General features: G+C 38.8%; 1 protein-coding gene across 1 annotated transcript in view; it reads left to right on the top strand.

Annotated features, from left to right (window-relative positions):
• Positions 1–14,186, top strand: part of SLC12A7 (solute carrier family 12 member 7) — a 193,835-nt gene extending 179,649 nt beyond the window's left edge. Inside the window, exons 21-24 of the mRNA XM_088445686.1 lie at positions 1,287–1,394; positions 4,163–4,338; positions 8,311–8,444; positions 11,050–14,186. Of these exons, the coding sequence (XP_088301812.1) occupies positions 1,287–1,394; positions 4,163–4,338; positions 8,311–8,444; positions 11,050–11,141 (510 nt within the window). The 3' untranslated portion in view covers positions 11,142–14,186. The remainder of the gene's footprint in view (positions 1–1,286; positions 1,395–4,162; positions 4,339–8,310; positions 8,445–11,049) is intronic.
• Positions 14,187–14,833: the final 647 nt, after the last annotated feature.

Genomic DNA, 14,833 nt, shown 5'->3' on the forward strand with positions numbered 1-14,833 from the left:
CATTATTACATCTACTGTACAGATGTGTCCTCATACAGCCTATTTGCGCGTTATATTGCCCTTCTAGTCGTGCCATGCCGTGGCGTGACTTGGTGGCGCCGAGCTTCTTTTTGTGCACGTTTTTACCTTCAAATGCGTCCTATATATCCCCAATAGGTAGCACAAATAGCTTCTGCTGATTAAAATGATATGCAGCATATCTTTGTTCTATGTGTGGGTGTATCTGCATGCTAATGCTATGTTACAGTGTCAGCAGCTGTAACACTGACGTAGTATTTAGCATGCAGATACACCTGCAGACGCACACAGAACATAGGCATGCTTCATATCATTTTAATCAGCAGAAGCTGCTTGTGCTACATGTTCGTATCACTATGCGAATAAGACGCATTTGAATGTAAAAAGATGCACGAAAAGACGCTCAGCGCTACCGGTTCAAACAGAGATCCCGCATTATGTGTAGCACGACTTGCAGCGCACGGAGGATAGATGTATGTGTGGACACATCTGTATATTACAGTGTATACATACATTATCTATGTTCCAGTTTGTAAATGTAATACTAGTACTTGTACCCTCCCCAGCTCTGCAATGTTCTGCAATATGTATGTTGTGCTGTAAATAGCACTGCACTGGTATATTGTGTGGGAGGCACTTCTGAATATAGGGCCTGATTCAGAGCCACAAGCGGCTCGATGGTTCCCTACTACGCATGTGCAAGCCCCGACGGATGACTGAGCTTCAGTCGCTGCAGGGCTCGCTACAAGACGATGGTGAGTGACAGCTCGCCTCGTTTTGTAGGCGGGTGGGGGGGTGGCTGCACAAACGCTAAGGGAAAGCCTGGCGTTTGTGGGAGGATCTACTGACATGTCAGTAGTGGACTTCCTGCTCAATTAGAGCAGGGAGTCCACTCGGGCTTGCAGTAGCCGAGACCCTACCCCAGGGATCCGTCGCAAGCCCGATGGTCGCGATAATCGCGACGGTCTCCAGCCCGCTCGCACAGCTGTGGGTGGGCACCCACAGCTTTACGAGTGGCCTGGAGGGGAAAAAAAAACGCCCACAGACCCTGCAAGTTGCCTTCGGCAGCGAGCGGGTCTGAATCAGGGCCATAGTGTTTGGGATTACTGCCAGGTATAATTTGTGGTAGGCACACTGTGAATTGTAAGTGTTATATGGTAAATGGGGTGACTGTTTTTTGTCTTGGGCGCGTATGATGTTTGTCCCACTACTAAGTTTTGGTATATGACTTCCTATTATTATTTGTTCTTTGTTGGGTTTTTTCACAGTTTGAAAATGACATTTCAGCCTTTACATATGAGAAGACTTTGGTAATGGAACAACGATCACAAATGCTTAAGCAAATGCAATTATCTAAGAATGAACGAGAAAGAGAGGTAAGTTTTAAAGTGTACCACGTTTGTAGATATATGGTTAGTGTAAGCCTGTCTCTGCAATGTACCTATTACATTACTATCTGTGATATGTTTCTATGTCTATTTTATGTATAATATACAGACACACTGTAAGCTTTCATTTACCAATATGCTGGGCAAGTGTTTAACAAAACATATTTTAAGAGGTATGTATAATCCAAATCTAGGTCCAATCTTGGTTGAGCTAACCACTTTAAAATTTAGTTTTCATTTCTATTTAGATAAAACACATGAAGACTTTTTTTTTTTTAATCATGAATGAATATGAGTAAAACATTCTATCTTCCTCGCATCTTTATTCTACATCCCTGTTAGGGGAAAACATGCACTTCACAAGGTGATCAGTCCAAAGTACTAACATTCCAAAGCCATCATTTTATACATTCAAATAGCAAAGTCAATGAATATTATGATTTAACTCCATACTAACTTTCATTTTCAGTTATATAATATTACAATGTAATTGAATAATCAACTTATAGTCAAATGTTTTCGTTATCTGAAAAAAATAAAGTAAACTCTATTTTCTTACCACATTGTTCTATGAAGATGTATGAGGATAGTGAAGCTTCATGGTAGTTGGGAACGGACATCTCCCTAAAATCTGTACTGTAAGAGAAAAGTATTGAAAATATAAATACAATTTTTCCAAGGTAAATCTAGAGAACTTTTAGTTCACGATAGCCCACAGATGTTCTCATTTTAGTAAATACATTAAGGTGTAAAATCCCTCTAGTCCAGAGGTTTCCAAACACGGTCCTCAAGGCTCCTCAACAGTTGGAGATATCCATGGTTGAGCACAGCTGATTTAATTAGTACCTCAGTCAATTTGATTTAACGACCTTTGCTCAACCTTGGATATCTCTAAAACCTGTACTGTTGGGGAGCCTTGAGGACCGCGTTTGGGAACCTCTGCTCTAGTCCTTTTGATCAGTGGAAAAGGCTATGCACCACTATGCACAGCAAGGAATGCCCTTAAAAATGGGCCCTCACCAGCCCTGTATAGCATTTCAATACTCTAGCCTTGCAAATCTAAATCTCATTTCTGAACTGTGCCGCAAAGTCAGGTGCATAGTTACACCTCTTCCCCAATCTAGCTAGGAACACCTTCACTACGCCAAATTCCAGCCCCTCCGTACATACCTCCTACTTATCTACAAATGCTGGTATCTTGATCAGAGTCTAATCAGGAACCCTTGTAACCCCTAGGCAAGATACCATTCAGGACCCTCCAACCAGCCCTCTAATAGTGTTCAAACTAGCGCCAAGCTTAGGGCATCTAGAGGAGTGGGTTCCACACCACACTGGCAATCATGTAAGTGCCAAGGTGACCATTTTTATCCAGTGTTTGACAGATCTGCAATTCATTTATTTGTCACTTCTAATTGGGCTACTGCCAGAAAGATTCCCATTGTATTTGCTTTTACTGTACACTATTGTGAGGTGTAAGTATATGCATTTAGGGAAGTACTTAGCACGTGTACATTCATTATCTCAATATTGTAATGTTGATGTAATGTAATGTTGGCAATACTTTGCAGACCTTTAACATGTCAACATTGACAACATTTTGACATGTACTAAATGTCGACACATGAAATTAGGGTTAGGCTGCATTTAGGATTACGTTAAAAGTGGAGTGTTGGCATACTGACAGTTGACCTTTATAATGTCGACATTTTGTCAGTGTCGCCACTTAAGAATGTTGATATTCTGAATTTTGACATAACATACTGAACCCTGCATTTATATGGCTGACATATGCCTGTCACAAGGATATTGTTGATTTGAAGTATGACTTATACCAGTGGTTCCCAAACTCCTTCCTCAAGGCACCCTAAGGGGTGTATTTACTAAAGTGAGAGTTTTTAGAAATTGAGATGTTGCCCATAGCAACCAATCAGATTCTAGACTTAAACACTACAGAAAAATAAAACTTTCTTGGGTTTCTCCAATTGGTAGGCTGTATAATTTTACAAGCGTTAGGCCTTGTTGGGCTACCATATTATTCCTATACAAGGAGTGTGTTTACATCGAGACAGCGAAAAATATAAAAAAAAAATTTAAATATTAACAACAATGTATTATCGGTTATAACTTATTTGGGTACTGCATAACAATCAGTGGTATTGCTGATGTAGTGTGACGAACACAAATGTTGAAAGATGGCCTCAGATAAGGCTTTGTCTTTTCTTTTGCATTCTTTATATATAGGCTTGCCATATTAGCCCTTAATTCGGGACACATATGAATTAAACAGATACTGTGGCTGGCTAACTTCATCTCCATTTCACCTGTTTGTAATCAGCTACAGAGCCTGTGTAATTCATGAGTGTCCCGAATTAAAGCGATGATATGGCAAGCCTAATTATAGATGCCATCTGAAAAAATGGTTTTGATGAAAGATATTTGAAGTTATGAGCCAGACTGTCATCACTCCTTTACTTGCATACCTAAATGGATGAGAATGCAATATTTCCAGCTTTGTTCTGTACATGACATAAACAGATGTAGATCAGAGCAATTTGGCCAACATACTCTGTGTCATTCAGTGCAAGGAAACCGCATGATAAAACATTCTCAAAGATACAGAATCCGGAATTGTGATGTTGTATAAATACTGGGAAGCAGAGGAAGCTCCATTATTGCTGCTAGCAGTATTACTACATCACTTAGATATGAGTGAAATATACTTCACCTGTTTAAGCTTCTGTGTACTTTTTGCTCAGGCGCAGTTGATCCATGACCGAAACACGGCATCACACTCTGCGGTAGTATCCAAATCCAGTGCTGCTACACCAGAAAAGGTCCAGATGACCTGGACTAAAGAAAAGCTCATTGCTGAGAAGCATAAAATGAAAGATCTAAATGCAGCAAGTTACAGGGATATCTTTAACATGAAACCGTAAGTAACTCTAGAAAGGTTATGTTCAAATATATTGTAGTTTTAGTCCTAAGTGGTGAAATCACATAGCCACCAGATCGTGTACGACATTGGCAGATCTTGCCTGCTGTAGGCAAGATCTGAAGATGCGATGTATGACCAGCGGGTACGTGCATCGTGATCGTGAGTGAACACTCACGATTTGGACACTCATGTTTTGGACATATTTTAAACAAATTGTCGTGCTGATGCGTTGAAATCGGTCAAATCGTTCAAAATATCGTCTAGTGTGTACGCACCTTTACCGAGTGAGGTAAAGTTGCCACTTGAATGTACTTTATTGGAAAGTTAGAAAATCCCGGATATGTAGCTTTCTAGGGTTAACTCTGTTGTTTTACGACAGACAGATTATGATGATCGCAATATTCAAATAATTACACTTCGTGTTAGCAGTTTTTTTCTGTTGAGTGATGCAGACGGTCCTGGGGATTGTTTCATGTAGTTTATGCCACCACAATTGCTTGTACCAGCAGGGGGCAGTTCCAGGTTGCACAGGAGATAGTACTTTCACGTCTCCCTTCCCTGTCACTGTAGGTGGCTAGATCCATGTAAACTGGTTCTAATAAAAAAAAAAAAAAAAAATCCATTATATCTAAGTCACACTGAAACAATTATTGCTGGCAAAAGAGTTGCTTATCTTCCTTTCTCATTATATATATATATATATATATATATATATATATATATATACGTTTGTCTAAAGATTATACTGTACAGTACAGTTATCTTAGTGATTGCACACTTCACACTTTTTCTGGCTAATTCTATTATTTACCTCTTAGCACCCCCTAGTGTATGTAATTGGTAGAATATTTCACTTTAGATTTCTTATAATAGGTGCACAATATGTTTGCTCCTGTTTATATTTCTTTTTTCATTGATTCTGTTTTTCCCCTTTTCAGTTTTTTTAATCTACATAACATATACAGTCAGGTGCATAAATATTGGGACATTGACAGAATTTTCATATTTTGGCCTCTATTCACCACCACAATGGCTTTGAAATTAAACAAACAAGATGTGCTTTAACTGCAGACATTCATATTTATTTTGAGGGTAATTACATCCAAATCAGGTGAACGGTGTAGGAATTACAACGGTTTCTATATGTGCCTCTCACTTTTTAAGGGGCCAAAAGTAATGGGACTATCAACTCAAAAGCTATTTCATGGACAGGTGTGGGCTATTCCCTCGTTATTTCATTATCAATTAAGCTTGTAAAAGGTCTGGAGTTGATTCTAGGAGTGACATTTGCATTTGGAATCAGTTGCTGTCGACTCTCAATATGAGATCCAAAGAGCTGTCACTATCAGTGAAGCAAGCCATCATTACGCTGAAAAATCAAAACAAACCCATCAGAGAGATAGCAAAAACATTAGGTGTGGCCAAATCAACTGTTTGGAACATTCTTAAAAAGAAAGAACGCATCGGAGTGCTCAGCAACACCAAAAGACCCGGAAGACCACGGAAAACAACTGTGGTGGATGACAGAAGAATTATTTCCCTGGTGAAGAAAAACCCCTTCACAACAGTTGGCCAAATCAAGAACACTCTCCAGGAGGTAGGTGTATATGTGTCAAAGTCAACAATCAAGAGAAGACTTCACAAGAGTGAATATAGAGTGTTCACCACAAGATGTAAACCATTGATGAGCCACAGAAACAGGAAGAACAGATTAGAGTTTGCCAAACAACATCTAAAAAAGCCATTACAGTTCTGGAACAACATCCTATGGACGGATGAGACAAAGATCAACTTGTACCAGAGTGATGGGAAGAGAAGAGTATGGAGAAGGAAAGGAACTGCTCATGATCCAATACATACCCACATCATCATTGAAGCATGGTGGTGGTAGTGTCATGGTGTGGGCATTGGAACTGGTTCCCTTGTATTTATTGATGATGTGACTGCTGACAAAAGCAGCAGAATGAATTCTGAAGTGTTTCAGGCAATATTATATGCTCATGTTCAGTCAAATGCTTCAGAACTCTCTGGACGGCGCTTCACAGTGCAGATGGACAATGACCTGAAGCATACTGCAAAAGCAACCAAAGAGTTTTTAAGGCTAAAAAGTGGAATGTTATGCAATGGCCAAGTCAATCCCCTGACCTGAATCCGATTGAGCATGCATTTCACTTGATGAAGACAAAACTGAAGGGAAAATGCCCCAAGAACAAGCAGGAACTGAAGACATTTGCAGTAGAGGACTGGCAGAGCATCACCAGGGATGAAACCCAGCGTCTGGTGATGTCTATGCGTTCCAGACTTCAGGCTGTAATTGCCTGCAAAGGATTTGCAACAAAGTATTAAAAAGTGAAAGTTAGATTTAGGATTGTTTAGTTTGTCCCATTACTTTTGGCCCCTTAGAAAGTGGGAGGCACATATAGAAACCATTGTAATTCCTACACCGTTCACCTGATTTGGATGTAATTACCCTCAAATTAAATCTGAAAGTCTGCAGTTAAAGCACATCTTGTTTGTTTCATTTCAAAGCCATTGTGGTGGTGAATAGAGGCCAAAATATGAAAATTCTGTCAATGTCCCAATATTTATGCACCTGACTGTATGATCTGTACATATGGACCCTTCTCTATTACTCTCTACAGTCTCCAATAAGTGTAAAATGAAAGGAAAACAGAAAGTTACATTTTCTTTCTTTAGTACACTGGTTCTTAAACTCGCTCCTCAGGACCCCACACAGGTCACGTTTTCCAGGTCACCCAGCAAGTGCACAGGTGTATTAATTACTCACTGACACATTTTACAAATCCCACAGGTGGAGCTAATTATTTCACTTCCGATTCTGTGAGGAGACCTGGAAAACATGTTCTGTTTGGGTTCCTGAGGACCGAGTTTGAGAATCTGTTCTCTAGTAAATACTAATATTATATGTTACCAGCAAAACCGTATTGATTCATGTTGTATGCTGCCCAGATTATGCTGATCCTGTGGCCCCACTAAAACATATAAATAGAAAACATTATTGTGAGGTAATATTAATAAAAGGTGCTGTATGTACACAGTTTGCGCAGTACCTATGGACTGGTATTAAAAAACTGATAGAGAAAGTAAAATAGCTTTTTTAACGTCTTTAGGAAAATAGGAAACATTTATTTGATACAGATACTACAAAGATGTATTATGTTTCTCCTGCAGTATGTGTGCAAACCCTATGAACAAAATGCAGATAGGCAGTTGCTGTTCTTTTGATAATGTGCTGATCTTTCTTTCTACCTTTTATTTTCAATGCCCTGCAGTTTGCATTATCACTGTACAATCTGTACTGGCTTCATAATACAGCATAAAAATGTACGTGCGTGTCAATTTCTTTGTCATGGGTTATATACTATGTATAATATATTTTCAAATAAAACCTGGAATAAATAATTTGGAAAGGTATAACCATTTTACAGCATTATTGCTCATAGTACTATTTATGCCCTTTCTGTAGATTAACAATCAGGATGTTTAGTATTACCTGGAACCGGTATTACCCAGAATAGTTGATGTAACATACCCGGCTATAGCACATTATTCAGTACAATGGAAAAAAATATATTCTAATATATATATATATATATATAGCTCTAATTTAAGTTTGTATAACAGGAAAAGTATACTAAATGACTTTATGGTTTTGTGTTTTTTTATATATTTTTTTTCTCAACATCTAATGCATTCAGAGAATGGGAGAATCTGTGAGTTAAAGTGCATCATATTTTTGTGTTTGGTCTGATGTTGTATACCATTTTATTATTATGTTTTTTACTTCCATAACATAAAGCCTACTGCATGTGAAACTGGCTTTTTCCATGGGTATTGGTTAGATTTAAAACAAATAGTATAACATAGTAAAAGTGTCAAATACTATTAAAATGTGTATTGTTATTTCTGCACTTTCTTATAAATCTATCATCATTGTTTTGGTTCCAGAAACCAGTCAAATGTCAGAAGGATGCACACTGCAGTGAAGCTAAATGAGGTTGTAGTGAACAGATCTCAGCATGCTCAGCTGGTATTACTGAATATGCCCGGGCCGCCTAAGAGTAAACATGGCGATGAAAACTGTATCCTTTTTGTGTATCGGTAGTTCTAATAGTCTATCGTTGATAATAATAATTACTGTAACACTGTAAAACACTTTAAGCTTGGTTGCAACTGTACCTATGGTATTAGTCCATCACCAAGTGCACATCTTGCAGTAACATGTCTTATTGCTGTGTGTATCTTGGAAATTTTAAAAAAATATTTAGATATTTTTTTAAATTCCTTCATTCTTGAGAATATTACTGTTATTTCTGCAACTGATTTTGCTAATTTAACCAAGATATATTAGGAATATGCCAAGTACTATATTTTAATACACATCTTAAGGTAAACCATGCTTGGTTTTCTACAGCCTTAAGGATGAGTGGTCTAGACAACCCAGACATTATGGGTAAGTGTCCAAACAGTCTCTGATTAGATCTTGTCAGTGTCTTACACATTGTGGCTGAACCACACAAATGTTGACAAACATTGGCTTAGATCTTGGCCAGGAAGCATGGTGAGTTTTCACCCTTACAAAGTGCAATATCACATAGTAATGATATGTAGACTAAGCACATTCTTCATGAAGGACTTTTTTCCCGCAGAACTCGGACTGGTACATGAAAGGCCCACTGGGGGAATGCAGAGCTAGGGGTCCATGCTTAGTAGGTGCGGGTAGTCACCACAGAGGCTCGGCCATCTATTAGAGAGGACATTATCTGCAGGCAACATGGATACAATGGGCCCAAATATACAGTGCCAGCTGAATTCCAAATATACACAACGCCACTAAATTAGTTTGGCGGGAGAGTGGATCTTGGTGTAGTTTCTATAGAAACATATCAAGCATCCTTGCTCCTGCTCTACCTGGTAACTGACCCTCTAATAGCAACAATAATAATAAAAATTGTAATTCATAATAACAAGGTATAATGCAAGTGCACAGTCTAGAACCTGCAATTAGAGGAAGGTATGGGGCCCAGAGGCAGCGGGCCCACCGGGGATTTCCCATGTACTTTTGTGGGCCAGTCCAACCCTGGTGCCCAGGTATGTCAGGGAAAAGGAATTGTTTTAGTTTTATTGATGTGGATTTGAAGCAACCACACACCTGCTATGTAAAAGTGGATTGCTGACATTGGTGTTCAAGGGACCTTATTCTAAGTGAGTACACGTCTGGTGTTACACTCTTCATTTCCCTCAGTTTTTATTGCATGTAAGCACAGAGTGCTCTGTAATAAGCTCCCTGTTCTAACTGCCAACCCTGGCATCTAATTGGCACACCAGAATGCTGTGTAAAGGCAAACTGAAGAAATTGAAGGCACGCAGATTAATGTACTATATAACATGAGTAAACTATGGCTGTCTGACTTTTGTTGAAAAACAATTCCCAGCCTGCTTGAGTCCTTTAAGGGCACAGTTGTTACTGGATTACATCTGTTGAGCAACTTAAAACCTGCCATTAATTTTTTTTCTTCATAAAGATTTTCTATTAACTTGCAAGTGTGAATGTGTGTGTTCTTTTTAGCCCAAACCCACACAGCTCTGTGGGAAAAGCCCTAGGATCTGATTATCGTGACAAAGGAGACCGCACACCGCTGATTTACCCATTGTTTTGATAATCAGACAAGCTGCTAGTGCCAAGGTTGGTTATGAAATTGTAGATGGGTAATGTTTTTTTATTTAATTTTTTGCAGTTTTTTTTTTTGCAGTTTTTATTAGCTGTGCATGTACAACTTCAGCAAGAATAATGGGGAACCGCTGACCTATTCCCCTCCCAAAAAAAATATTTCAAGCGGACATCATTGTATACAGAGGAGGCAACCTTGGACTCTTGCTGAAATCCTTTAATGTGCAGAGGGCTCAATTCATACAGCTTGTGGGAGCTTTGGCTTGAAATCTTTTGTGTGCAAAGTGTTTGAGTCACTGTGTAAGCTACAGGTTAATTTGTTACAGCCTATTGTTTCCACTGATTGCTCTTGTATGCTGTAGCTTTAATCTAAATGAGGGGACTCAACTTTCCATATTTAGTGTTCTTTAACAGATGGAAGTATCCCTTGAATCTATCTGAGTTGCTCTCTGGGTACAGTATGACAACTTAGGTTCTAAGATAAGGAACAGCAAGTCATATTCAAATTTGTTTTACAGCAGCCCAGGGAGCCAAGAGTTTAAGTGGCAATGGAGGGATACACAACCGTAACAAGCTAACCAGGAATCCGTGAATTCACAAAAGTTTTATTCATACATGCATGAGAAATAAGATTTGTATTTGTTACTGATTTGTTGAATACTATAGATTGTTTTTGTTGATCGTTTCCCTTTAATTGATGGTTGTTAAGGAACACAGTTCATATGGGGTACATTGAGGAATTTACAGTTTATCTCCAGATTGTTGGTAAATTTTGAATACAACTTATCCAGGGATGCTTATGAATATTTACTATACATACCATGACCATCCTACTGTACAGTGCAGTATAGCCCATTGCCATTTGGGTTGTGAACCCCTGCTGTAAAATTCATCAGGTGCCATGCCAGCATTTATTGCTTATAGCGTGCAGGGAAAATATATATATATAGTGTAAATAACCTTCCAAGCACAGATGTGTTTCAAACTTAAAATAATCTTTAACAATTTTCTGTCAGATATGGAATTTTTAGAAGTTTTGACTGAAGGTTTGAACCGAGTGCTCCTTGTCCGTGGTGGTGGCCGGGAGGTGATCACCATTTACTCATAAGTATCTACTGAGGAAGAAATGGACTTCCTAAAATCATAGTGGAAAAAAGACTGAACTATTATTGAATATTCCTTTATACTTGAAATGCTACATGAGATTTGCTGGCCAGAAATTACACTGTCATTGTTCGTACATTACAAAATCTAGTCCTAATACTTTAGGTTTTACATACAATAGGTTGATTTTCAGTGGATGTGACATCTTCTTGTGCTAAATATATTGTTATGATGTGTTCTATTTCATTGTTTGATGCTTTGGGGTCTATTCAGAAAGTAGTGAAAAGTCTTGTTTAGCTGAAAACATGGCTTCTCACTGCTTTAGGCGATTCATAGAGGGGGTTACCGTGGAGAAGGGTATTCCTTCTTCAGCGGCACCCCCACTTCGTGTATGAATTGCATTACCATACTTTTATATGGAGAGTGCAATTCATAAAGGAACGTATAGCTCAGCTTTCTGTTCATCTCCTGCGGTACAGATTCGCCATCTGATGATGGCGAAGTCTGTACCGCAAGCTGAACAGAGCAAGGAAGTAGCACAACCCCCTGCTGTTGCCCAGCGTCCATTGCAGCAAGTCTGACCTGACCTGCTGCTCTCAGACACCAGGGCATTAGCAGAAAGATTACACACAATATGTCTGTATTCTCACTGGGTCCAGGGATCGCGGAGGGGCCAGACAGGTAAGTGTACATTAGTGGTGTCAAACTTGGCCCCTCCAGCTGCAGTGGAACTACACATCCCAGCATGCACTGATACAGTTTTGCTATTAGGACATGCTAAAACTGTGGCAGGGCATGCAGGGATATGTGGTCCTACAGCAGCTGGAGGCCCAAGTTTGACACCACTGGTGTACATGAATGGCTACTAAACATCACTATATATCGCATTGATGTGATGCGATATACAGTATAGCCATGTGTATTTCGTGAGCCACTTCATGTTCTTTATGAATAGACCCCTTTGTTACATTACATATAAAATATAAGCATGATAAAACAATATGCAGTACATTTTTAAATATACAGTTAAAAGATTTCCCTGATAAAGAAACATGGGAAACTGCTATTTCATACACACCTAGTTTTGAGTTAGCTTGTATTGCATAAATAATGTATTAAATCTTTATATGACAGTTGTAACACATTTTACATTATTCCACTGATCTATTATATTGGTCTTTATTTTCTTTAAACAATATTTAATCCATAGGTAAGTAGATACAGGTTTCCCAAATGCTTTCAGGTTTGTTTTGACCAAATATTTGTTTGAAAGAAGCCAAATACTATCAATTAAAATGTCAATTTATTTTAATACACATAAAACTAAGTTTTGATACATCGCACAACAAAATGTTTTAGTTATCAGGTACTAAAATAAGAATCATTGCACACAGAAAGACATGCAGAAGAAATACTACATAAATACATTTTGCTCTTTGAATTATTTGGACTAAAAATTAAAAAATACTTTTCTGTTATTTCTACCACGAGTTAATTCTATTCCACAATTTTATAACTAGAATTCAATGTGGGATTATTCTTCAGTAAATAAACGTAAACATTCAACACCATCTATCAAGAAATCAGATGGTATCCGTTATAGAATAAATCGATTTGTTTACGAACACTATGCAGCTTGGTATATGGTTAGGATTTTTATTTACCGATTTTTTATGGTGGAGTCTCCAGCAGTAATTCTGGAGAGATTAAAGAGAGTTATTCCTTTTTTTTAAATAGCTGTGTGCAATTAATTGGCCTTCTCTTTTAATGCCTAGTTTCCCCATATTCTTACTAAATAAGGCATACTTGCCGACTTTTATAATCTCCCCGGGAGAGGAGATGCAAGTGGCCACTGTGGGGGTGGGGCTGAACGATGTGTCATTAGGACTTACCCCCTGACAGGAAAGTGCTGGGAATAGCACCTCTATGAAGAGTTGGTGGAGCCAAAATGAACCAATTATCATAGATTCACATCATAATTGGCTCCACTCCCTCCCCATGTATCCAGGCATTATTGTCTCCGTTATGCTCAGATGGTGGGATGCGCAAGGACAACCCACTCTACCGGGAGCCTGGGGGTCTCCCCAAAAATTTGTGAGTCTCCTGGAGGTTCCGGGAGAGCAGTTAAGTATCTATCTTATGCTCCAAAGATTTTGAATAGAATAGTGCTTCTTCCAATCTCATTGTGTAGGACTACATCTCCATACACAATGAGTAGTAGGACTACATCTCCAACTCTGTCGTCAGGACCCCAAACAGTGCTTGTTTTCCAGGTCTCCTCGCAGAAATAATTAGCTCCACCTGTGGATCTTTTAAAATGTGTCAGTGAGTAATGACTACACCTGTGCACCTGCTGGGTGACCTGGAAAACGTGACCTGTGTGGGGTCCTGTGGACCACTGCAATAGACAATCTATTCTGGCTGTAAGATGTGTGTAGGAGATTGCCATACTGCATTTTAACCTGTGCCTTTTTCATCCAAATTGAATTGGAGATTCAAAGCCATGGTTTATAAAATAAGCAATAGTTTTGACTTTAACCAGGAAATGGTATCATTCATAGGATATTTTAAAGCAAATATATGTACAGCGAGTAATTGTTTCACTTAAAGATGTACATTATCAGTGTTGTTTACTATAATATTTTCATTTATTGAATCTGTTTCAACTAGAAGTGTCCAGAAGAGCATTTAAGCTTGTGAAGCAAAATTATGGGTTGTAGAGGTATTCGTACACATACAGTAACTGATGGATGTTTTCTATAAAACTTTACATTGATAATATTATAGCAGGAATGTAAATGTGTAAATTGTATTTAATTCTATTTTTGCATACTTTACTAATATATGTTAATCTAAATATTTTATTTGGTTGTATTACTATAATAAATGTGCAAATTTTTGTTATTTGTGTTGAAATTTTATTCAATTCTAAACGTGGTAAAATGTTTTATCCATGTAATATGTTTGGCTGACCCCTATACATACTCTGTCACTTATTTTAATAAAGTAGTTGACTTTTGGAGATTCAAGGTGAAGTTTTATTTGTGTGTCTGTAAAAAGACTAGGATCAAAAACATTTGGTTTTGCAAAATTCTGTATAGTGTAATAAAAAAATATAAAATATTACTAATAAATGCACGAGTGCCTTTATCAATATTTATTCATATTAGATGCACTGTGCCAGCAAACCAGTACACTATTGTAGCGCTTACACTACTGCATACGGGATGCGGTCAAAATGGCGATGACCAGGAAGCCGTCTGATTAAATACCGGCGTCGAAATCCCGACGCGAGACTAAAGACAAACGTCGATATCCCGATGCCCATCTAGATCCCGACGCCGGAATCTAGACAGACTGCTTCCCGAACTAAGGTAAGCCGAGCAGTGTTAGCGCTTAGCTGCGGGGGGGGGGAGGGTTAAGTTAGGATACCCCTAAGGGATTTAGGGTTAGGCACCACGTCGGGAGGGTTAGGTTTAGGGTGCAGGGAGGGGGGGTTAAGGTTAGGCACCACTCCGGGAGGGTTAGGTTTAGGCATCACCGGAGGAGGTTAGGGGGGGAGAGGGGAGGATTAGGGTACTTACCAGCCCTAGTCGGGATCCTGACGGTTTAGGCTTCCAGCATCGATATTTAGTCCGCCGGCATTACATACTGATTCCCTGCAATCATGCATAGGCCCTTTTATCAACTGAAAAG

This window comes from Taudactylus pleione, unplaced genomic scaffold (assembly GCF_031769625.1).
Source record: "Taudactylus pleione unplaced genomic scaffold, aTauple2 ptg000386l, whole genome shotgun sequence".
Classification (NCBI taxonomy): Eukaryota; Metazoa; Chordata; class Amphibia; order Anura; family Myobatrachidae; genus Taudactylus; species Taudactylus pleione.